This window comes from Staurois parvus, unplaced genomic scaffold, assembly GCF_062004578.1.
Source record: "Staurois parvus isolate SC_StPar_1 unplaced genomic scaffold, SC_StPar_1.0 ptg000019l, whole genome shotgun sequence".
NCBI classification, from domain to species: domain Eukaryota; kingdom Metazoa; phylum Chordata; class Amphibia; order Anura; family Ranidae; genus Staurois; species Staurois parvus.
The window spans coordinates 31,842,491-31,865,772 of NW_028317815.1; the positions used below are offsets into that span (position 1 = coordinate 31,842,491).

General features: G+C 40.1%; 1 protein-coding gene and 1 pseudogene across 1 annotated transcript in view; one reads left to right on the plus strand and one right to left on the minus strand.

Annotated features, from left to right (window-relative positions):
• CAMK1D (calcium/calmodulin dependent protein kinase ID) overlaps window positions 1–23,282 on the minus strand; it is a 356,591-nt gene that overhangs the window by 41,904 nt on the left and 291,405 nt on the right. Inside the window, exons 4-5 of the mRNA XM_089686269.1 lie at window positions 14,783–14,921; window positions 14,554–14,680 (exon numbers count right to left, since the gene is read on the minus strand). Coding sequence (XP_089542395.1) covers window positions 14,554–14,680; window positions 14,783–14,921 — 266 coding nt within the window. The remainder of the gene's footprint in view (window positions 1–14,553; window positions 14,681–14,782; window positions 14,922–23,282) is intronic.
• On the plus strand, window positions 1,103–1,693 carry LOC149472989 (protein kinase C-like 2; annotated as a pseudogene).

A 23,282-nucleotide genomic window follows, 5' to 3' on the forward strand; every position in this document is an offset into this window, starting at 1 on the left:
GTTGCGCTGGTGGCATATTCTATTGATGTAATTTCCAGTTGTTGGTTTGTAGAAGTGTGAAGGAAATTGTATTTATTGTCACAGGGAGAAAGTCACATACTGCTCCATAAATGGGTATTTCCTTTGTTGGGGGAGAAAAGGGAATCTGAATAAATGCTGGGGATGAAAACATACTGTATATGGACAAGTATGTTTTACAGTTTGTTCTTTTTACTATTAAAAACAATACTGTACGGCTTCATTTTTTTCAGAAATTTTGACTAAAAAATCACTTCAGTTTAAAACAGGTGAAAGCAGCGTCAAGAAAGAAAGAAAGCCAAATGGAAAATCAAGGTGCAGGCTGCAGTGAGCAGAAGACTAAGTGCCCGTTCACATATGTGGATTGGATGCGGTTTGAACTGCATCCAATCCGCATGAGATGAGAAATACCATTGCTTCCTATATGTGTGATGTATGATTTCTGAGCAGTGCAGTCAGGTTCAGGTGCGGATTGCAGGACATTGACTTCTATGGGAACCGTTTCTAAACCTAACATGTGTGAACAGGATAAAATCCTGAGCTGATGCTCTCCTGAACCTGATGTAAACTTGACCTGAACCAGTGAACAGCTACTGTGTCAATTAGCTGAGAAACCTGAGCTTCAATCTGCACCGCACGTGTGTGAATCACCACTAAACACAGATGCAACAAATTCTTGGGGAGGATTCAAGCTATCATAGGTCAGCAGAGTTTTACTACAGCCAAAAAAGGATTTAGAGGCAATGTTTAGGTCTTCAAAAGAAGGCAGCAATTCATGAGGTCCTGGATAAGATAGTGACACGACACCCCGAAACTGGGTGCAAAAAGGGAGATCTACATTACAAAGTGCCAAAACCCAGTGTAAAACAGAAGTTCAGGTCTGAGGGAAACATTGGCTTAGTATCAGGACCATTTCAAGAGAAACATGTCTCTGGAAAGAAGAAAGAAACCTAGGAGAAGAAAGGAGACCAAGTTCTTGCTGAAAAATTAACTGTTGCAGTCCCCAAAGCTGTCATCATGTCTTATAAAGATGAAGATAAAGTGAGTTCAAGTCAGTCCTTTACCAGCCTGAGGACAAACTGCCATGACTGCTGACAAATTTAATTTCCATTTTGTCCTTGGAGAAGGAAACTTTGCAAAAGTCTTTCTGGCAACGGATCATGTGTGACGGAAACAGGTGGCAGTAAAAATATAAAAATAGACAACTGATAGGTGGAGATCACCTCATGATTGAGCATAGGATCCTGCAACTATCAAATGAATGCCACTTTCTAATTCATTGCCATGGGGCATTCCACACACAGCTACTTGTATTATGTAATGGAGCTGGCCAGAGGTTGGACCCTGCTTCAATTGCTTTGCATGAATGGATATCTGAAGGCTAAGGTGGCAAGATAGATATACAGTATCACTGTGGAAATAGTCTGTGGTCTCTATTTCTTGCATTGTAAAAGGAGTCATTCATAGTGATGTGAAGCTCAGTAATGAGTTACTGACCAGTAATGGCTATGTGAAAATCACAGATTTGGGCATTGCTATTGAAAATGTCTTTGGAAGCGCTTAAAAGTATGGACTAGCTGGGACATTGGGGTACATGGCCCCTGAGATATTAAAAAAATCAGCTACAATGAGAGCTGATTGGGTGTCCAAGTACAAAATACTCACCAATTTGTAGCCCCTTTGGGGGGAACAGGAACAAGATAAGATATAACTAAAAATACCCTCACCACAGAGCCAAGTTACAAGGGTCTTGGCCATGAAGAGGTCAATGTTTTAAAGGGGCTGTTGTGTAAAGACCCATCTCAATGACTAGGGGTCTATGTAGACATAAGGGTTCACCCATTTTTTGCATCCACCCTTTACCCCTTAGCGAAGCCTTTAGGAAACCTCTCTCTAAAAAGAAACTGTTGAGGTTTAAGGACTTTGGCTTTGTCTATCTGGCCTGGGCTTCTGATTACTATATCTCCCAATGCAGCAGGATGTGGTGCCACTGTATTAATTTTATGAAGGGTGAGGCATACATGTCTTGGCTATTCAACATGAAAGCTCCTTATGCCATTGTCATTTCTTACATCTCTGTAAAATTTTGGATGAAGTGGGTAGTTAGAAACTCTGTGAAGTTTTTTCATCTGTGTGTCCCCGATGGAAATATTCCCCTGCACTTCCTGCCTGGACACAGACAAAAACATATTTTTAATAGATTGGGATAGTCTTAGAACTCCTGACCATGTTTTTACCCTTCCTGTCCCAGTGACAACTGCTCCCACCATTTCTTCTACAGGTGTCACAAGAGTAGGAAGTGAAGTAATGTCTTTTCAATGGGAATCACAAGCAGAAACATATTCCTGACTCACTCTATCCAAATCGCTAAACAAAACTGTTGGATGGAGTTAGAATTTAAAGTACAATACAATGGGAAAAAAAATCAACTTAGACCACATTCACATACGTAGCTTTCCAAGGCCATATACCACCCAAATCAGCGTATTCATGTGGTTGGTATTGCCAGGTGTTTGCAATCAGCAGAGGCTGCTCAGACTGTACAAATCAATGACAGGCTTCACAGCTGTTCGCATGTAATCATCAATGGAGTGACTACATGATATTAAGGACAGATGAGCAGCCCTGGACACGAACTGTCTGCCTGGAGCTGTCAGAAATGTTATATGGGAGTATACGTAAGCCAATTTCCTCCTCTCCAAGCCTAATTGTTTCTGCTCTGATCTCTGCGCTGGTTGAAGATGAATCAGGGAAGAGTCCACTCTCCAACACATAAACAAGCAAAAAGAAATTTTCTGCACTCCAATAGCATCACATGGATTTGGTTTATTGAAGCAGTCACTAAAGCCCTTGTTCTTGGGACCTCCCCTCTAGCATGGTTCATCCAAAAGGGCTTAGTGATAGATATAGGGAAAGGCTAGAAAGAGGGTCTTTATATATACACACACTTATGTCACATGATCACTACAATATTTAAATGCTAAGTTGAAAATTTGGAATAGGCTCCCTCAAGAGTTGGTTCTGGCCAGCTCAGTAGATTGCTTTAAAAAAAGGCCTGGATTCTTTCATAAATGCACATAATATAACTGGATACCAACACTTATAGGTAAAGTTGATCCAGGGAATCCGATTGCCTCTTGGGGAATCAGGAAGGAATTTGTTCCCCTGTTGAAGCAAATCAAATCATGCTTTGCTGGGTTTTTTTTATTCCTCTGGATCAACTGTGGACACAGGATTGTGGATACAGGACTGTATACATTATTTTGTTTTATTGGTTGAGCTATCAGGGAATCAGATTCTCCCACTCATGTTTTAATCTGCCCAGGAAATGTAAAACGGAAATGCCAACTGGCTGAAAGAGACAGAACATGAACAAGAAATATGGTCAGGGGGTATGCTTCAATGACACATACACGGTTTAATTAATAATCATTCCTTGGCAGAGCTCGTATGTACCAACTATTATACCACCTATCTCTGACTTTTTAAACTGACAAATATGTTCTTGGATAATAAACAGCTATAGTATATAGACAAGACAGGAGATGCTCCAAAGGAGGTGCTGATTTTTAGGTGCCAATGATTATAATGCAATATAAGGTAAGAATCAAAATGTGTATTAATCCATATTATTAAAAAAATGCTCATGAAAATAATAAAAACATTTGCCATATACAGACATTCTGGTTCTAATATTCACAGCACAATTGTGAATATTAGAACCTACTATATTTGAATCTACAATACTGTAGATTCAAATTGGGTAGTGATCTCAACCCGTTGTGCCACCTCTTGCACGGACCTGTAGTTGGGGGGGTGGAGGTTGGGAGTATGAATTGTTTTCCTGGGAGGACTTGGAGGAATATAATTACTTTGCATCGCTTCATTGATGACATTTTGTTTATATGGGGCGGTATCTATTTAGAATTACAAAGTTTTCTAACCAAAATGATAGACAATCAATGTAATCTCAAATTTACCATCAATAGTCATCAAAAATCTACAACCTTCCTGGATGTCACAACTTTTATCAATGGTGATGGAAATATAGGTTCTTTCCTGTTTAGAAAACCCTTGTCGGGAAATACCATTCTTCTCATGGCCAGCTCACATCCTAGTTCACTTATCTCAAGTATCCCCTATAGTCAGTAGGATCAAACTTAATTGTACCAATTTTGTTGAAGAGGCTAACTCACTACAAATATGCCTCCTACAGAGATGCTATAGTAGGTCTTGTCTAAAGAAAGCATATAATCCCATTAAAGGCCTTGACAGATCTCAGTTGATCCACCAGGTCAAATCACATACAGGTCCATCCACTACTAGAGTGATTACTAGAGTTGGGCTTGATGTTCTTGTTAAATGGGGCTTCCAGGTCGCAAGAAGCCCCCCGCCTGCAGACCCCCACAACCACTGTCCACATTGTGGGGAAAATAGGGCCTTGTCCCCATCAACATGGGTACAAGGTGCTTTGGGGGGGAGCCCCCCTGCCCCGAAGCACCCCCCCCTTTTGAGGGCATGTGGCTTGGTTAGGTTCAGGAGGGGTGGCGTTCACTCATCCCCCCCTTTTCTGGACCTGCTGGGCTGCATGCTCGGATAAGGGTCTGGGAAGGAATTTGGGGGGGACCCCCACACCATTTTTAAAAAATGTTGACATGGGGATTTCGTTTTTTTTTGTCAATTCTTTTAAATTGCCAGTAATTCTTTTTACATTCATCTGTCAGTGGTGAACCCGCTGACAGCTGAAATATTAAAGAATGTTTTCACTACTAAAATACAGAATAACCTAATAATATAACTCATGTGGTATTTTAGTAGCTGTGCTGAATCTTACCACATACTCGGATGCAGTAAGATACCGCTTAGTGAATTGTCCTGATTCGAAGTCAACGGTCGAACTTTCATTAGGATCAAATGTTTGATCTCAAACCGAACAGAGGGGTGTTCGGCCCATCACTAGTAATGACACAATACACTGGTCAATACAGAACAGTATGTCGCATTCTGGGGAAATACTGCTACCTGTTACAGGCGGATGACATAGTTTCCGTGTATATCAGTCCCTACCGAGATTACGTTTAAAAGGTGCAAATCATTGAAGGACCAGTTGGTACAAAGTCACTATACATCTAAAAATCTATCTATCTATCTATCATGTGACAGGCACTTCCCCATGTAGCAAATTCAATTTTTGTAAATTTTTGGTACATTCTAAGACAATTACCCAATAGTCAGGTCTTTTTGTCCTTTATCTCAAAAGCATAAAGATGATTTCAGGATGGAGAGCGGGGTAAGGGCCCGGTAAATGTAATTTACCGGTCCCTTCTTTTTCTGAATGGACACAGTGAGTGACTGGTACAGAGCACTTCCCGTCCATTCATTCTGTGCAGAGATGGAGATAGTCGGCCAAGTCGGCAGGAAGGGGGATCACTGCAGAACATGTGAAAGGAATTTGATGCAGGACCATAATTAAGGGCCCGGAAACAGGAGTAAAGGGTCCTGGGATAAGTAGGAAGGGCTCCAAACCCTTTATGGTTTCTTGCACCAGGGCCCTTAAGGTTCTAGTTATGCCTTTGATGTGATAGCTACAGTATATAATGTATCCATATGTATACAATCTGCAGTCAGCTGCTTCTATTACACCTAATCAATCTGGTAGCATTGTCCAGGTTGTGAGACTTTTCCAATCACTACAAATGGACACATTTTAAATAGACATGGCTACCTACTTCAGAACTGGTGAGAACAATCTGATGTATATTCTAAAAGCTTAAGGTTTTTACCTTCATGCATTCTATCTCAATCTAGTGATGGACAAGAAAGCGGCAAGTTTCCTAACTCTCTTCCTCCTCATTGGCTCAGAGACAGCAGTGGGAGCCATGGCTCCTGCTGCTATCAATCACAGCCAATGAGGAGGGAGCAGGGCACACAAACCTCAGGAGGGAGCACGCTCCAGTGCTTGCAATGGGGGAAACCAAGCATAGGGGAGGAGCCAGGGACCCAAGAAGAGTAGGATAAGGGCCACTCTGTGCTAAACCATTGCACAGAGCAGGTAAGTATAACATGTTTGTTATTTTAAAAAAATACCTTTAGCATAATTTTTATTTTTGGACATTTCAGTGGATTTGCAGTTGCCCAAAGGATAGACATCAGAATGTATCACCAGCAGGAGGAAGGAGATCCTGATTCCTATTTATAGGTCTTTGGTTATGTGACGAACAAGGCGTCAGACCTCTGACCTTCTCACCAAACTCGTGACCGAAGGACTGGCCAATCTAAAACCGTGATGTCACATGCGTAACATTGCCACGCCCAGCTGCACCCTGCACAAATGATTTTCCAGCTAATTGGACCACAATCTATGTACCGGCAGCGACTGTTACTGGGTCAGGTTAATTACGCAATTAACCCTTCACACTGGATTTAAAAAGTGCTATCTGGGCTGTGCTTAGCTAGAATCTCTTTGAACTCCTGGGAAGGCTTGCATTAGCCTTTATGAGGTTCTATACTTCACAGCTTTCTTAGACAGCCAGGCGCTTAGCTTGGGAGAGGTGTATAGCTCTGGGCTCCCTGCTGGGCTCCGGCCCGACCGCGACACCTCCAGCACACACACACACTGGCCAAATGTCTCTGTGACTCCCAGAGAGGGGAGGGGGGGGAGAATGAGGGGAGAACATGGAGAATTAACAAAATGGAGGGTTGGAGCAAAATGGTTGAACCGCGTCCATCTCTGTGTGTTCGCTTGCGACAGGTTAGACTTCATTTAGAATACTGTGTCTGGTCACAACGCTGTGATTTAAATTGCACAATTTGTGTGCAATTTCAGGTGCGATTTCTGCAGACTTTATTGCTACTTGTGAAGATTTTCAACAATTTCTTGCAATTTGCAGTGCGATTTCCATTGTATTCTATGTGAGTGAAATCGCAACAAAATGGCAGAAAAAATAATGCAAGAACGACTTTAGAAATCATGCTGCAGCAAATCGCACACGTTAAGACACTGACATTTACATTCATTAGATGCGATTTCAATTTGCAAATCGCACCGGTGTGATCGGGGGATAAAGGTCGAAACATATCAGAAAAGACCTCAGGAACTTTATATGTATGTTCAGGAGGAAAGAAGGGAAAGGGCTGACATGACTGAAACCTCGAAATACATCAAGGGGGTGATTACGGTTCAGGAGGGCAGTATTTTCAATATAAAGGTAAAATCAAGAACATGCTGACATGATCTCAAACTAGCAGGAGGAAAATTCCAAGCTAATATCTTAGAAAGAATTATTTTACTGAAAGAATAGTTGATGCTTTAAATAGACTTCCAGTAGAGATAGTGAGTCAATCAACAGTAAGGGGATACAAACATGCTTGGGACAAACATAGATCTATACACAAAAAAAAACAAACTTGGGGTATACTTGGAGGATCACTTGGTCTTTTTTTCCGCTGCCACTTTTCTATGTTTCTGTATGTCAGTTCAGTAACTATTGTTGTGCCTTTGTTGTATCCGCAAACATTTCTGGTTACATTAATAAGGTAAGGGCTTAGTCTTCTGTGACGTCACCACGTTCTGGCCGGTGGTATGACACCGCGGGATTTTGAATCTGTATACTGCCTTTATGCACCTTATCTATGTAAGTGCAATATTTTGCAGAATAATTTTTTGAGTTTTATTGGGTTGCACTATGAAGTCTCTTCTGTTTTAACCATTCCCTACATTGTATGGAAAGCGGTAAGATGTGAGGAATTCATTTGGGTGAGCCCACAGCCGTGATTGGGGGAGTGCAGTGAACAAAGGAGATTCAGAGGGACAGGGTTGCATGGCAGCTAGCTTGGGAGAGAACAATTGTCCTTGATTATTAATATAGGATGGAAACATGGATAAGCAGGGATTACCTTCAGTGAAATCATCACATTACAATGATCAATAAATCCAGAGATATAGGTAGCTGAAGTTATATGCAACTCTTGACTCGCTCTCTGTAAAAAGCAAACTTACACCATCCTCCCACTCTTGCCTCACTGATTATTTTTCACATTAAAAGACTAATAGGGAGTCTCAGGAAAGGAAGGAGATCACCTAGGTATTCTGTACAGGAAAAGCCATGAGCTGCACATAACTTCAGCTGCATGTGTCTCTGGCCTTACAAACCATTTTCACCTATAGCTTTTTCTGCAACATCTTTGTATGCAATTTTTCATCATATGATCCTCATATGAATTGTTCATATTTGACCAAAGCGAACGTGTAGAAGCCTTTTTTTCTTCATCTAAAACTGTTTCTCGTTTCTGCTTAGTTGTTTTGAACACTGTATTTAAAAGGAAAAATGCTTACAAATGAAAAGTCTGACTTTTTTTTTTTTGCTTCATATATGCTCCAGTAATCTAAGAGTAAAATGACTCCAGTTTCTCAAAAGACAAAATAGTTATCACTATTTGCTGAAACAGTAGGTTTATTTAAATGTACCTAAAGTAAAATTGAAGCTGCTGTAATATTTTTGCCTGCAGAAAAATGACATGCGGTATATCACCAAACATGCATAGGATGCTGTTTAAATGAAGTCACCGTAGCAGAAGTGTCTGGCTGTCCTTGTCACTGAGATGTACCCTATGTTCAGACTTAGACAGAAGTGGCTTTATGAGATGCATGAAAATATCTTTGCAGTGACATGAATAAATGTGACCCACTTCCAGGGATCACATCAGATAAGATGAAGATGCTGCAGGATGAAAGTGCCTAGGAGCAGCTGTGCTGACACAGAGATGACGGCTTTCTCCTGATTCCTGGAATCAAGCCCCTCTGCTCACAGGACACTGGCAGGCTCAGCCAAGAATCAGGATTCCCGGCATCAGCCTTGTCAGTGGTACTACTTGGGTTTGTTACAGTAACAAGGGTCTTTGGTTAAATATTCATTTGCAGTTATTAGACTAAAATCGATTTTAATAAGTCCTTAGGGAACATCTTAAATATGAATAAAAAAAATTTTTGGAACATCACAACGCTGACAGGTACCAATAACAACAGATCCCAGTGCAAACTGACCACTTGGCATGTGTTACTCCACTTTACACTTCATCATTTCTCATTGTGATGCATGATTAAAATGGCTTCCAAGGATGCTGAAGACCCCTGTCCTGAGCAACCTTTGGTTGCCTCACTAAAGTTTACAAGGCCTGACTAGAAAAAAAATCTGGAAGATAAAGAAATGTATTATACTATGAGATTTACTTAAAGGGATTCTAAAAAGTAATTTTTTTTGAAAGAACACACGTCATACTTACCTGCTCTGTGCAATTGTTTTGCACAGAGCAGCCCTGATCTTCCTCTTCTCGAGTATCGAGCAGCACTCTTGGCCCCCACCGAGTGCCCCCAAAGCAAGCTGCTTGCTATGGGGGCACTTGTGCTTGCTCACTCCCGAGCCAGCTCTGTATGTCCATTACACACAGAACGTGGCTTGGTCCTACCCTCCGCCTACTCCTCACTGGCTGTGACTAACAGCAGCAGGAGCCAATGCTTATCCAACTGCGTACTCTCTGTCCAGTGAAGAGGGAGAGAGCCGAGAGAGCTACTGCTCTTGTACACAATGAAAAAGTAAACTGGAGAAGAAAAATCTTCGATGAAAAGGTAAACTGGAGAAGAAAAATCTTTTATGAAAAAGTAAACTCTTTTATGAAAAAAAAAAATCTTCTATGAAAAAGTAAACTGGAGAATAAAAATTTTCAATGAGAAAGTAAACTGGAGAAGAAAAATCTTGCTCGTGTACACATTGCTGGATCAAGATCAGGCTCAGGTAAGTATTTAGGGGGGTTGATTGCAGAAGGTTTTTTACCTTAATGAACAGAATGCACTTAAGTTATTAAAAATGCAAGCTTTCAGGATAGTTTACAACCATTTGTCAGGATTTATACGTTTAGAAATGTATAATCCCATAGGGGATCTAAATTATTCTTAGTGTTACTAAACCTACAACAGTAAAATCAGTCTGTATATGCAGTAAAGCATGTTTGTTATATTCACTGTGGAACCTAAGGGGTTAATCCTCTGCATTGAGTAAAAAGGCTATTTGATCCTGATTTCTCTGATCCTCCCCTTCTTATAGTACCCCCCTCTTATTTCCTGATAAGCCATATCGTGTGGAGACACTCTGCACATGCTCACTTTGGTGTGTATTGCTAGAGAGGGATTATTTTTCTTGGGAGAGTGCATGTGATCAGCACAGGGCCAATCAGTACTGTCCAGACAGAGGTCAGGGGTTCTGCATCCTCCTAAAGCAGAAAGAAAACTCCTCGTACAAGCTTTAACATGTGCTCTGCTGAACACCGATAGAAGTCACAAGACTTCTATAACTGCTGATGAGAAAAGGCATTTAGCAGTTTAAATTTCCTAAAACAATTGCATTTCCATGTTCTGTGTACTGAGGGAGACCAGATATAGTGAATGCAGGGTCCTGGGTTTAGTAACACTTTAACGCTTGCATCTATAAAAGAGAAGTAGAGCTAAACCTTTAGGGTCACAGGAATACATTTACTGTACTATACATGTGACTCAGAGCCAGCTAACAGTGAGCTATTGTCTGTTATCAGCTAATGGGGCAGAGCCACACAAAGCTTTGGAAGAACCCTCACAATGTGGTAGGGATCCATCCAGCTGCCTGAGTGACAGTAGGCTCACCTTCTCCCTAGCCTGGTTCTCCAGTGAGCATTGAAAGAGCAGAACTGAGATCAGCGATTGATAGTTACTTTACTCCAAGTAGATCGAGAGCTGGCTGATGACAGCAGTCATGTGATTGCTCAATTCTTGGTCTAAAGTCGACCATAGATGTAGTGAACTGGCTGAGATTTGACTGCCTATGGGCAGTCTGACTGTACCCAAGTCCATCCATCGATCAACTTAGGTACAACCACCTTGACAGATTTTTTATATGCAATTACTTCCAGAGGCTGTGGGACAGCTGCAGTGTAATACCGTTGTTGTGACACTGAGGTAAGCCTGTATATATATATTTTTTAAGTACTCCCACAGTTCTCCTTTAATAACTTAAATTAGCCAATAAAGGGTATCTTTTGAACTTCAAAATTATTCATTAATTGATAGCCAACAGGGTACAACGCTCTTCAACTACTACGAGTTATAATTTACAAATGTATGAACACAAGTTCTCTCAGTGCCTACAGTATATCTCAAATATTGTATCAACATAGTATAGAAAAACTCCACTTATCTTGTCCTTTTTTTCCCTTAAAGTTCTGGTAATGAACCTTCAAATAAAATGTAAACTTACCAAAGTTCCTAAACTCAGCAAACTCCGGTGATAAACTGTCTAACCCACGGGTGTCAAACTGGTGGCCCTCCAGCTGTTGCCCAACTACAAGTCCCATGAAGCACTGCAAGACTGACAGTTACAAGCATGACTCCCAAAGGCAGAGGCATGATGGGACTTGTAGTTTCGCAACAGCTGGAGGGCTGGCAGTTTGACACCCCTGGCCTAACTCCTACTCAGATGAACAAAAATTCCAACTTAAAGGTGGCTGACCCCTGGTAATTGAGACATTTAGGAAGTATGGAATATATTGTACCTGTGTCCAAAAGGAAGTAGGAAAGCTGCTATGTCATGGCCCGCTCACATCGCCGGCTTTTAGAGAACTGGTAGTGTGCAAAGCATTTTTCTGCTTGTCTCAAAAGTGCTGGCTCTAGAAAAACACTGGCTCTTGGTCATCCACTGCCAGATTTAATGCCGTTTCATAATGCATCATATTCATTTAATAAAACACTAACTGACCTTCAGAGTCCCTGCCTCTGATTAGCATTTTCCACAGCAGAAACGTTTTGTGCATTTCATAAAGGAAAATATAGGTGCAGCAATTTCTGTTCCAGGACTACCAACAGTTCAGGACAGTCCTGTAGAGTGGCAGAACACAACACCTATGCTCAGTGCTAGGCAGCAGAAAAAGGCCGCAGTCAAATATCCTTGTGAACTTGAAGAGGCAAAAGTGTAATATGTCTTGAATAAAAAATGCACGCAAATTGGCCATGGTCAGCAGCTACAGTCTGAATGCATAAGCAGGGACAAGCAGAGGATTTTAGCAAGAGGGACATCAACAATGTCATTACCCAAGATCACATATTGTCTATGTATATTGTTGATCAATCAATCCATTTATCTATCTGTCTATCTATCAATCAATCTACCTATCTAGATGCAAAGTGTATTTATACTTTGGCCACACTGGGTGAGACTTGGCATGCGATTTGCATGCCATGCGACTTGCAAATCGCATGCAAAGTCGCACCCTATTGTCTGCAATTACGGCAGTCAAATCCCTGTGGTTCCGACTTGGTCGGAGCCACACCGATTTCTAAAGTAGTACATGCACTACTTTTCGTGCGATTTGCATAGACATCTGTGTCAGATGTCTTGCAAATCGCACCTGAATTCGGTAGGTCACCCGTCTTTGAAATCGTGCAACTTCACTGCAAGTCGCACGATTTCAAAGTCGGGCTTGATGTGACCGGGGGGTTAAGGGTTTCCTGCCTGTGGTTATTCATCATCGTTACACATCTAACCAGGTATGCTGCTACTGAGTATTAGACATTAGTATTAGGACATTAGATTTATTGCTGTCAGAATTGCCCTGAGAAAAGTTAATTATTTCTGCCTCAAGATGATGTTGGTGGATATGTAGTACTCTTGAGTCACAATTACAGAATATTGAATGCTGGGATATGTAGTTTGGGCTATAAGCAGTGCTACTGCAATGCAGAGAGGAGAAACCACAAGCTCCATTAGACCAGGAGACAGGAGGAGTTCAAAGGGGGTATAAATTGAACTCCTCTTGTCTCCAGGGGGGCATAAATTGAAAATCCCATGAAAAGAGAGGGGTTTTCTTGGGGGTTCACCGTCATCCCGAGGAGCTGCAAGAGAAAGGTAGAGTCATGGAGAAGGCCTGTGTGACTTCACTGCTGAGATGCTGACAGATTTACACCATGGAAAGCCACTAAGTAACACTACAGCTCGCCAATGTTGTTAATGATGGAGTTCCCTCCCACCAGCGACACGTCATGATGGAGCTTTGCAATCACGCAAATAAGGAGGAAAAAGGGTATTTTGCATTGATTTGTACTAAAATGCATGCATTGCATGTGTTGTGTTGTAAAGCCCAAATGTCTGCCAAGCCAGTGCTTAATCCCCTGCATACTGCTGGGCAGACCTCTACCACTACCACCAGCTTATTTTATTAAAAGCCACAGTCTAGGCAACAGGTAAACTCCATCCACCACCCTGCTCTGGACCTAAAGGGGCTATTTGTCATACTAATCTAAATGTAACATAAAAATCAGATTTTTGTAAATGCTATATGTAAATATGATCGTGTATCCCTCTACCCAGATTCCTATCTGAGTTTAGCAAGATAATAAAATCCAATGGGCTCTCAAAGGCATTCACTTTAAAAGGGAGGATTCCGGACATCTACTTCACTTGCCCTTGATGTAGCTTTTAACTCAATATGTACAAAAAAAAAAGATAATGTTTGTAAAGCCCTATATTAGCTGCTCTGAGCAACATCAACAATCATTTGTTTGCTATGCATTGACTGCTTCCATAGCCAACTCTTGCAATTTTTAAAACATATGCTCTTTATTCCTTACTGCTAAAAAAACCATTCAAGCCGAAGTTTATTCTGCATATTGATTTCCTTCTACTCTTTTTCCTCCTTATCAACATGCTGATTAAATTGTTATATACAGCCTTTCTGCTTTCGATTGAAATCCAGTAGGTTCAGCAGTGACCAGCCACATTTCGATCCATGTATGATTGTTCCCATTTAAAGACAGTTGATCACTAGATCATTATTCCTATTGAATAGTAATGTTGGAAAACTTTTGTGAATCAACAACTGCAGCCATTGATCAGTGTATTAGGACAGCAGAGGAAGATTGTCAGAATACAATGTCCCAGTTGGGAGGATTCCTCTGCCCATCTCTCTTGTGTGGATGGAGGAATCTGTTTGTTCATTTCAATCAGCACACTGGCTGATCAAAAAAAAAGTCACCTATAGCCAGTTTAAGATGTGACGCACTTTGGGACAGGGAAATAAACACAGATATGATGCTCTAACGAGAGGAATGATGGGGTCTGCCTGTCCGTTTTTCAGGCAGACCTGATTGGTTCATCTATAGACTTCTATGGACCGGCGGGTGATCCAATCCTGCACGCCAAAAACAGATAGATGGGGATCCATTTCCCATCCGTCTATCGGATCGGATGACAATCGGGAGAAAATGGACAAGCAGTCTGTTTCCATCGGACCATCCCATTAAAAAAAAGTGGGCAGTGTCTGTGTCCGCTCTGCAGCAGCAGCACATTGGACAGAGACCTGTCATCTGCCTGTTCAGCGGGGATCAGCCGAGATATCCCCCCGCTGAGCAGGGGGAACACACTGATGGATCCGCCCCATCTGAAAGGGGCTCACTTGCATTTATTTCATGACATCCACCTCAGAATTTTTTCAATACACCATCATGCGGTCACTTACCAACATACCCAGGGGTTCCACAGGCTGTTGACATCACATCTCCTTTACCTTCCATCTTGGAGAGACCAAAATCGCTTATCATAATCTTTGATTCTCCTTCTTGACTAAAATACAGTAGATTTTCAGGCTAGACAGGAACAAACAAAAAAAAATCACAGTTTAGTACATGATAAACCCAGTATGGGAGTGTCATCCACACCAAACACAAGGTTTTAATGTTGTTACTCACTTTCAGATCCCTATGTACAATTCCAAGTCTGTGAAGGTAGAAAACGGCATCTAACACCTGACGGATAAGCGTGCTTGCATCTTTTTCAGTGTAAAATCCTTTCTCCACTATTCGGTCAAACAGCTCTCCCCCAGAAACTCTGTTAAACATTCAAAATAAAAAACAAGCATAAGCAAATGCCAGTGTGCATGGATAACTCCAAGGTATAAATGTAATAAATTATATAAATTTGGCATCCAAGTGATATTTGAGGCTTATGTTTGTGCCCTTTCCCTTTGCCAATAATGGTTTATTATCCACCTAATTAATTGGTATTTACTGATGTTGTCGTTAACATAACTTCATATCGAGCAGGACATTGGGCAATAAAAGTCACAATCTGAAGAGATTATCTAGTCTAATAGTAACAATGGAAGTAAAGACACAAAAGTAAATACATAGAACAGAATCCCAGCTAAATGCAATAAAATCCTCTGTTTAGTGGGAAAAATAAAACAATCAAATAGCTTTTTGGCCGTTACTGCCAGAAATATACTTTTGTTTTTCATTATTACCACTCACCCTACAATATTCCTTTCAATCTATCATTCTCAGCATTTGAAGTCCAGCAACACGAGGTATAAAATTGGATTGAAATGAATAAAAATAGCCATAACCTTGACTTCTCAACTTGTACCAGTTTCAGAAATGTCATTTCCCTGTGTATCTGGTTTAACATTTTATAAAAAAATATTAAAGTAAAACTAGGGGATAAACAAAAAAATGCAATTAAGCATCAATAGTAAAGATAATTGGCTGTCTGTATTTACCATTAAATCCCTGGTAAACTGCAAAATCCAACTTTAATCCTGGCATCTGAAGTTTGATTTTATCATATCCTCTTTTCAGGGGTCAATGCTTAAAGCACACTGCTATGAGTCCTCATGCACACTGGACGTTTTGATAAGGCTGGTAAAGTTAGCTGTGTAAAGTCACAATAAATATGAGTTTTTCAGCTTTTTCAGCATTTTTGCATTAGTGTTTAGCGGCATTTTGCCACGATTAGCATCGTTTTATGTCTTTGTGTTTTTTTTTTAATTAACTTTTATTTTTGGTCAAAAAGTCCAAAAACTTTGGTTTGCGGCAGTTTACCGCGTTTTGCCACATTTTTCGTCATTAGAGCAATTTTACAGCTAAAAAACTCCTCTAGAAACCCACTAGTCCTGGGTTATTTTCCAGCCAAAAAAATGTCTTAGTCCTCATACACACTTTTTTACAGCTGCTGTTTTTGGCTTTTGACATTTTTTTTTACAGCTAGTGAACCCCCCAGCATGTTATCCTATGTGTCCATGCACACATAAACTGTAATCAACGTTTTTTGGCAGGGATGTTTTTTGGCTGGAAGAAAACCCAGGACTAGTGGATTCCTAGAGGAGTGTTTTTAGCTGTAAAATGTGGTAAAACGCAGCAAACCAGTGTTTTTGGACTTTTTTTGAGCAAACAAATATTTTTTTTTGGGGAAAGGATAAATAACGCAAACGCAGAAAAACACTGCTACACACCAATGCAAAATACGTCCAGCGTGCATGAGGACTAAAAGCTAGTTGGCTCCTTTTACATTGTCTGGGCTTGTTCTGATGCAGTGACGTCATGCTGTAAATAATGTGATGGGCTACTGGGAAACTATGGGGATTGTGGATAACCCCATCTACCACTCTCTTTACACACTTTGGCCAAGAGTAGCGGTATTTCGAACCATGTGATCAGAATTTGCAATAAAATTAGAGGTAATCAAGATTTGGAGCACAACACAATTCTTCAAAGGACTGTACTTTAATAACTTGTAGTTGTACTTTAAACATTCACAGACTCTGCTGATTAACATCATTTAAAAATGTATCTGTTACTATTACAGTTGCTTGTACGGTCTGCTGTAGAAATACATTTTAATCTTCAAATAAAAAAGCATCCTGCAACCACGTGAAACTATACTTTTATGCAGACACAGTGCAGATTCGGGTCATTATGACAACTCATGTGGATTACTGTCTCCAACTACCTGGTCTCTTCACAGTACTCAGGAAATGTACAGTGTCAGCAATATTCCATCCCTTATTATGGTACATTTTAATCTCCTGATGAAAAATTAGGAAAGTGCCTGCATGTGGTTCAATCTGTCAATAGCAGGAGATTAAAAGTACCTTGTAAAGCTCCTGCCTTAGCTCGGGCTGACTGGCAAAAAATAAAAAAAATACAATTAAAATGTGCGAAAATTGATTGAAAGAAGAGATTGCATGTCCAGTTCAGCAATCTGCTTATGTCTAATGAATACAATTCCTACCAATCCAATCACTGTGTAATATAACCTAGCCCAGATGTTATGAATACATTGGTTCCAATGTGAGCCAAAGCACATTTGGATTTCAATGTAAACCTATGAAACTTAGTTCACTGTATAACCATACAATATATACTGCCAGCAGTAGACTGACAATGAGTCAATTTATAACATTCGGCACAGTGAGACATTTACAGTAAGTATATTGTACTACAAGACTCCAAGATCTACTCTTATTCAGCAACAGTCCAAAGGTAACAATCTATGCAAATATGCATATGCATTCTCTTAAATGTGGTGAGATTGGCAAGAGATAAATTCTAGGTTTAGAATGGGGCAGCATTAGTACCTGTGTTAGATTTTGACTAAAACCTGGGTTACCTCTGTGAAGAAGCACACTCAAAATGTGCCCCGGTTAAAAGCTGATGTTCGTACAATTCCCAGTGTGGCCACGCGGTGGAGCCTTCCCCTAGTATATATTTAGTGGGTTGTGTGGCAGAGAGAGCTCACACAGAGGGTCTAAGGCTAGGTTCACACCTATGCATGTTGCGTTTGAGCCGTTTCTGCATTGTGTTTTTGGTGCGTTTTGCGGTTTTTTCTTTTTAATTTTTCATGTTGCTAGGCAGATTTAAAATGCAAAACGCATAAAAAAATGCAGCAATAACGCAATACATGCTTTTTTGCAGCGTTTCCATTGAAGTCTGTAGAACCAAAAACGCAACTTTTTGCATTAAAAAAAGTCGCTGACCCTTTCCAAAAACACACCGAGTGAAAACGTGCAGATGTGAACATCTTTATCCGCACATTACACCGTTCCTTCAGCGGATGTGCGAATCAATGTGCCGATGAAGAAGTGCTCCTTGATGTACATCAGATATTCAGTAATGAATCCTACCTGGCTGCAACACCCAGTGAACTCTGCAACAGTCTATTGAGCACTTGTTACGTGGCGACTGAGAACTCCTCTTCTGAGACTCGAGAGAGCCAGCATGCTGTCACAGCAAATAGACTTACAACAACCTTTGCCCTACTGACACCATCCACTGCCCTACTGACACCGTCCACTGCCCTACTGACACTGTCCACTGCCCTACTGACACCGTCCACTGCCCTACTGACATCGTCCACTGCCCTACTGACATCGTCCACTGCCCTACTGACACCGTCCACTGCCCTACTGACACCGTCCACTGCCCTACTGACACCGTCCACTGCCCTACTGACACCGTCCACTGCCCTACTGACACTGTCCATTTTTAAGAGAGTCATATCCAGAGATTGTAGGTCTGGAGTATTGGAGCCATTCTGGGAAAGTTGCTGTGGAAAGTCATTCACTGAGGCTATTGGTTTGGAGTGTTGAAACCATCCTGAGAAAAGTTGATGTATATGAGCGATTATCCTGGTCTGAAGAAATATATGTTTAAATCAAAGCGTATTTTGACAACCATGAGAGTGGGAGGAAATAAAGTTGGTGAGTGCAAACCTAAAGGGGGAGCACAGCACAATTTGGATATTTATTTATTTACAGTCATATGGTGATTTATTTTGAAAAATTCAACCCACACAGTGATTTTAAAAAGGGGACTTTTATTGATGGACTTTTTGTTAATGAATTGTTTTTAATTTTTTATGATTTACAGAGCGCTGCATATATATTTTGCCATTTCAAAATAATATTTATTGGTTACAATTTTTTGTTTACAGGAGGAAGTAGCAGCTATATATGGTTTTATTTATTCACTTATTAATTTAATATTTTTTTCACTTATGAATTTACCATTTTGAGCACAGTTTATATTCAGTAAAGCGGATTATATACACATACTTATTTTATATATACTGTATATATATATATATATATATATATATATATATATCTTCCACTTGGGGATATACTGTGTGTTATATATCTTTTGAACTTGTTCAGCTGGGAAGATTGCAGGTTTAAGTGCTGGGCCTTGTAATGTACATGTGCTGGGAAATGTACGCTTATTTGCTCTTTCTGGGAGCAGGGACTCACGTTAATGTGAAATTAGGGCAAGAGGCCTGTTAGTGGTACACAGGAATAAAGCATTGTGCCCATGTTCTAATGGCCCTGCCTACACGGTGCCCATTGTCACCAGGACTCAAAGGGACGCAAAGGGAAATACAAAATTTTACAGCTGCCCCTGAAACAAGAAGATATATTCTGCTGTACGGTGACACAAGCCAACAATAAATACCCAAAAGAAGTTTTGATTTGTGACAGTCCTTTTACCCGTGTTTTTTTTGGAATTTGAAGTGGTGCAAAACACTTCTGATGTAGTTCCACTCTAGATGTCTTTGTTAAACACCTTCACTGGCAGATGACATTATAGAAAAACTTCACCAAAGTGAAAGATATCTCAAGGGCCCTCCTTAGACAAGAATTGTAGGCAGGTAGCAGAAGAATCTTACATATCAACAAAGAAACAGGTCTTCAAGGGCACTGCTATAAGAAATATGGCTTTACCTCTACACTACACAGGTATCCCATCGCCACCCAGTGATGGCAAGACCCAAACCTCTTGCAGCAAGACTCTTATTATATCTAAAACTGAGAGTACATAAATGTTACACTTTAAAGGATGTTAGCTCTTCAAGGTTGGACTTTAATACAATGGATCCATGTGCTCAGGAACTATATAGTCTACTCTGTCTTTAAGCCAGATTTGCATTGTATTTCTCAAAAATAGGGACAATGATCTCAGGTTTGGTTACCACTGGTTTAGTAAGTCTGCCCATATTATTCTAGATTTACAAGTTCTTTTTTAATACTGAGATTACATTTTAGCAAAGGAATGAGCTGATCTAATATGATGATATAACACTGATCAGTTGATCTAATATGAAGCAAAGCATATTTCATTATGTGACCTAAAATAATAAAAAAAACCCTACACAACACAAGTATACATTTTCTTGACTTTTTCTATTAAATCACAGCTTGCCAAGTCATGATTTTGGAACCTAAGGTATGTGTTTATAGTGTTTAAACTGACTTTGGCGCCTTTTTTCCTCCCAAGTATATTACAAAACATTAGGGAGCCATCTGCTGGCTTAATTGCCTTGTTATTGAAATGCATGGTATAACTGGAGTGAATGCAGTATCTCAATATACATGTCAATGCTTCTTGATTCATGCCTTTACAACTGTGGACTACAACATCCCCATTTAAATTGGAGTATATTTTCTTTATGCATTTCGACATATTCCCATTATAAAAATGACTTAAACATCCAGTACAATATTAATTAAGAGCAAGAACACATTTTAACAAAAACAGGGATTTATAGTTTAAATATACAGACATTAGGCTACGTTCACACTAGCATTGTGTGCAGGCGGCAGGGAGACGTTTGGGAAGCGTTTTTACCGCTTCCCAAAAGCCTCTGACAATTCTGCACATTGCAGCACTAGCAACCACCGCTAAACCGCGCATGCGGCGTTTGCGGAGCGTTTGCCGAGCGTTACAAAACGCTCCACAAACGCCGGACCAACGGTTGCCAAACGGTATAGGGGCGTTTGGCAAGCGTTGGTAAAACAGTCAAGTGTGAACGAGCCCTTAGAGAGCCATAATTTACACTGACGACGCTCTAAAAACCATGGATGGTCAATAGAAATCAGGGACAGCTGGCAGATATGTACCTACAAGAACTCTAATATGTGGATCTGCTGACTTATTCAATAAACATTGCTAGATGCAGAGCATAGATCAGTGAATTTTTAAATGTCTGTAAATTTTTTGTTTTAAATTTCCATTGCAATGGCCACCAGCATATTACATGCAGTGTTTAAACATATAGTATGTACATCTACCAAAGATTTCCACTTTGATTTCCACTTGCAAATAATTTTTCAAAGGTACCAATGCTTATCTATACCATGACCATTACTGTAGCTGTAGAAATAACTTTATTACCACTCTCTGTTTTTCAGGCAAGGGAAGGGGCCTTGCAATTATACATCTTTCAATATATGAGTGTCAAATACAGTATTGAAATTAACATTAAAAACATCACCCCTTAACCGAAGCCTCACACTCCCATTAACACCTGCCCGACGAATACACCTTAGTAGATAATAAGGGTAAATTTATCGGACATGGTGGATGAATGGGTTAAACTAAAGACTTTTACCCAAAACACACATAGACAGAGAAGTAGGGCCCTTAGTAACAAAGTGAAATTCGTAATTTTTGCCATTTAAATCACTGAGATTATTTACAATATGGACTGCCAAATTTTAAAAATGGCCCCATCTCCAGCTAAAGAATTTGTCGAAATTCAATGACAAATTTCACTTTTGTGTCACCTGTTGGCAAAACCTGGTATTGCGTCCATGCATGACACAATCCTAAATTATTTTAAATACAAAGGTCCCTTAAAACATTTTGTATGCTCATTTGAAAGTAAACAGAAAAGCCACATACCACCATCAAGCAGCTCAACAGTGTGCTCCCTACGCAACAGGGGCAGATTACAGACAATGCTGTACAGAATTGTTTTCGCACTGACACATGGATTTCCCATATATTTCTAAAGGGAGATCTCACTGTTTAATGAAATATAAGAATCAGATTATATTAGTTTTCTTTGTCATGCTAACATTTTGTATGTTGCAGGATTTTGCATAATGACTTCAATCGCCTTTTTAAATTACTTTGTAGCACTAAGGAGACAATTTCTAAAGTAAGGAATGTGGCATTCTTCAAATATTTTCTAATGATGAATATTCCTAGTGAATGTATTTTAAATTACAGAAGCTTCTTACTGCTTTATAAATGTCATTTACCATTTACATGAAAAGAGTTGGGAAAAGCAAGCTAATTTACTTGGAAAGGAATATAGTATGCTTCAATGCAAAATTGATTAGTGTTAGATAAAAAAAAAAAAGAATACAGTCTTTTTTATTCTCACTGTAATGTGTATACATAATTTAACATCCAAAACATAAAACGTAACTATTTAAATAATAATTAAAGCACTTTGATGCAGGATTAAAAATGCAGCCAGACGTATTATTGAGCGGCTGTACTTCTGAAGTATTTCAGTAGGGGGAGCACAATCACCAGAGTTTTAAATATTTATATATTAATCTAATTCATTTCTTTTTTAGAAAGCAGTCTGTGTCTTTTGCCAGTGGCTAAGAAAACTAGTAGCAGCTCTGTGCAAAAAAAAGAAGAAAAAAAAAAGACTTCCCTAAGGTTATGAACATCTGTCACTTGATTTCTGAGGTCTGCGGCATAGGTATGTGCTACATGTGTTACATGCAGCAGAGACATTAATAATTAGGTTCGTTCTGCAAGCCAAAGTCATTCAGATTTATTTATTGTTTACCTCTGGTTATCTTTTGTCCCACAGCCACAAAACTGCAAATGAAAATGATGTCTTGTAAACAAAATCTTAAATGTAATAGTTGACTGAAGGGCTTTGGCTGAATCTAACTGGCTGGGGGAGGAAGAGAGGAATGAAGTTGGTGCAGAAAAGGTTTTCAGGTATTAAAGGTTAGGAGTTAGATTAGGGTTGGGGTTTAGGTCTAAGTTTTCATAAAATAGCCTAGGCAATCAAAGAGTCCCAGGAGGTATTAAAAACTGTAGCTTTGTAAAATGTCCATTAAAGTGGTTGTAATTCTTAATTTGATAGTAAAAGCTCCAAAAAAAAAAAACAAGCATGTCATACCTGTTCTGTATAATGGTTTTGCACAGAGCAGCCCCGATCCTCCTCTTCTTGGGTGCCTTGGGCTCCTTCCCCCTGAGAGAGCCCCTAGAGTAAGCCACTTGCTCTGGGGGCACTTGTGCTTGCTTGATTCTGAAACGGCCTCACCCCCAATTCCCTCCTCACTGGCTGCGATGGACAGCAGCGGGAGCCAATGGCTCCCATTGCTGTGCCTCAGCCAATGAGGAGGGAGAGACCTAGGAGAGACACTGCTCTCCTGCACATCGCTGGATCAAGATCGGACTCAGGTATTAGGGGGGCTGAGGGAGGAAGCTACACACTGAAGGTTTTCTACCTTCATACACAGAATGCATGAAGAAAAAAAACATTCAGACTTTAGAACCACTTCAATCTATTTTTATTTTAACTAACAAACATGTTATAGAAACTAATGTAGACATCCATGAATGTCATATGTATATAAAAAAACAGCACAAAATATTTTGT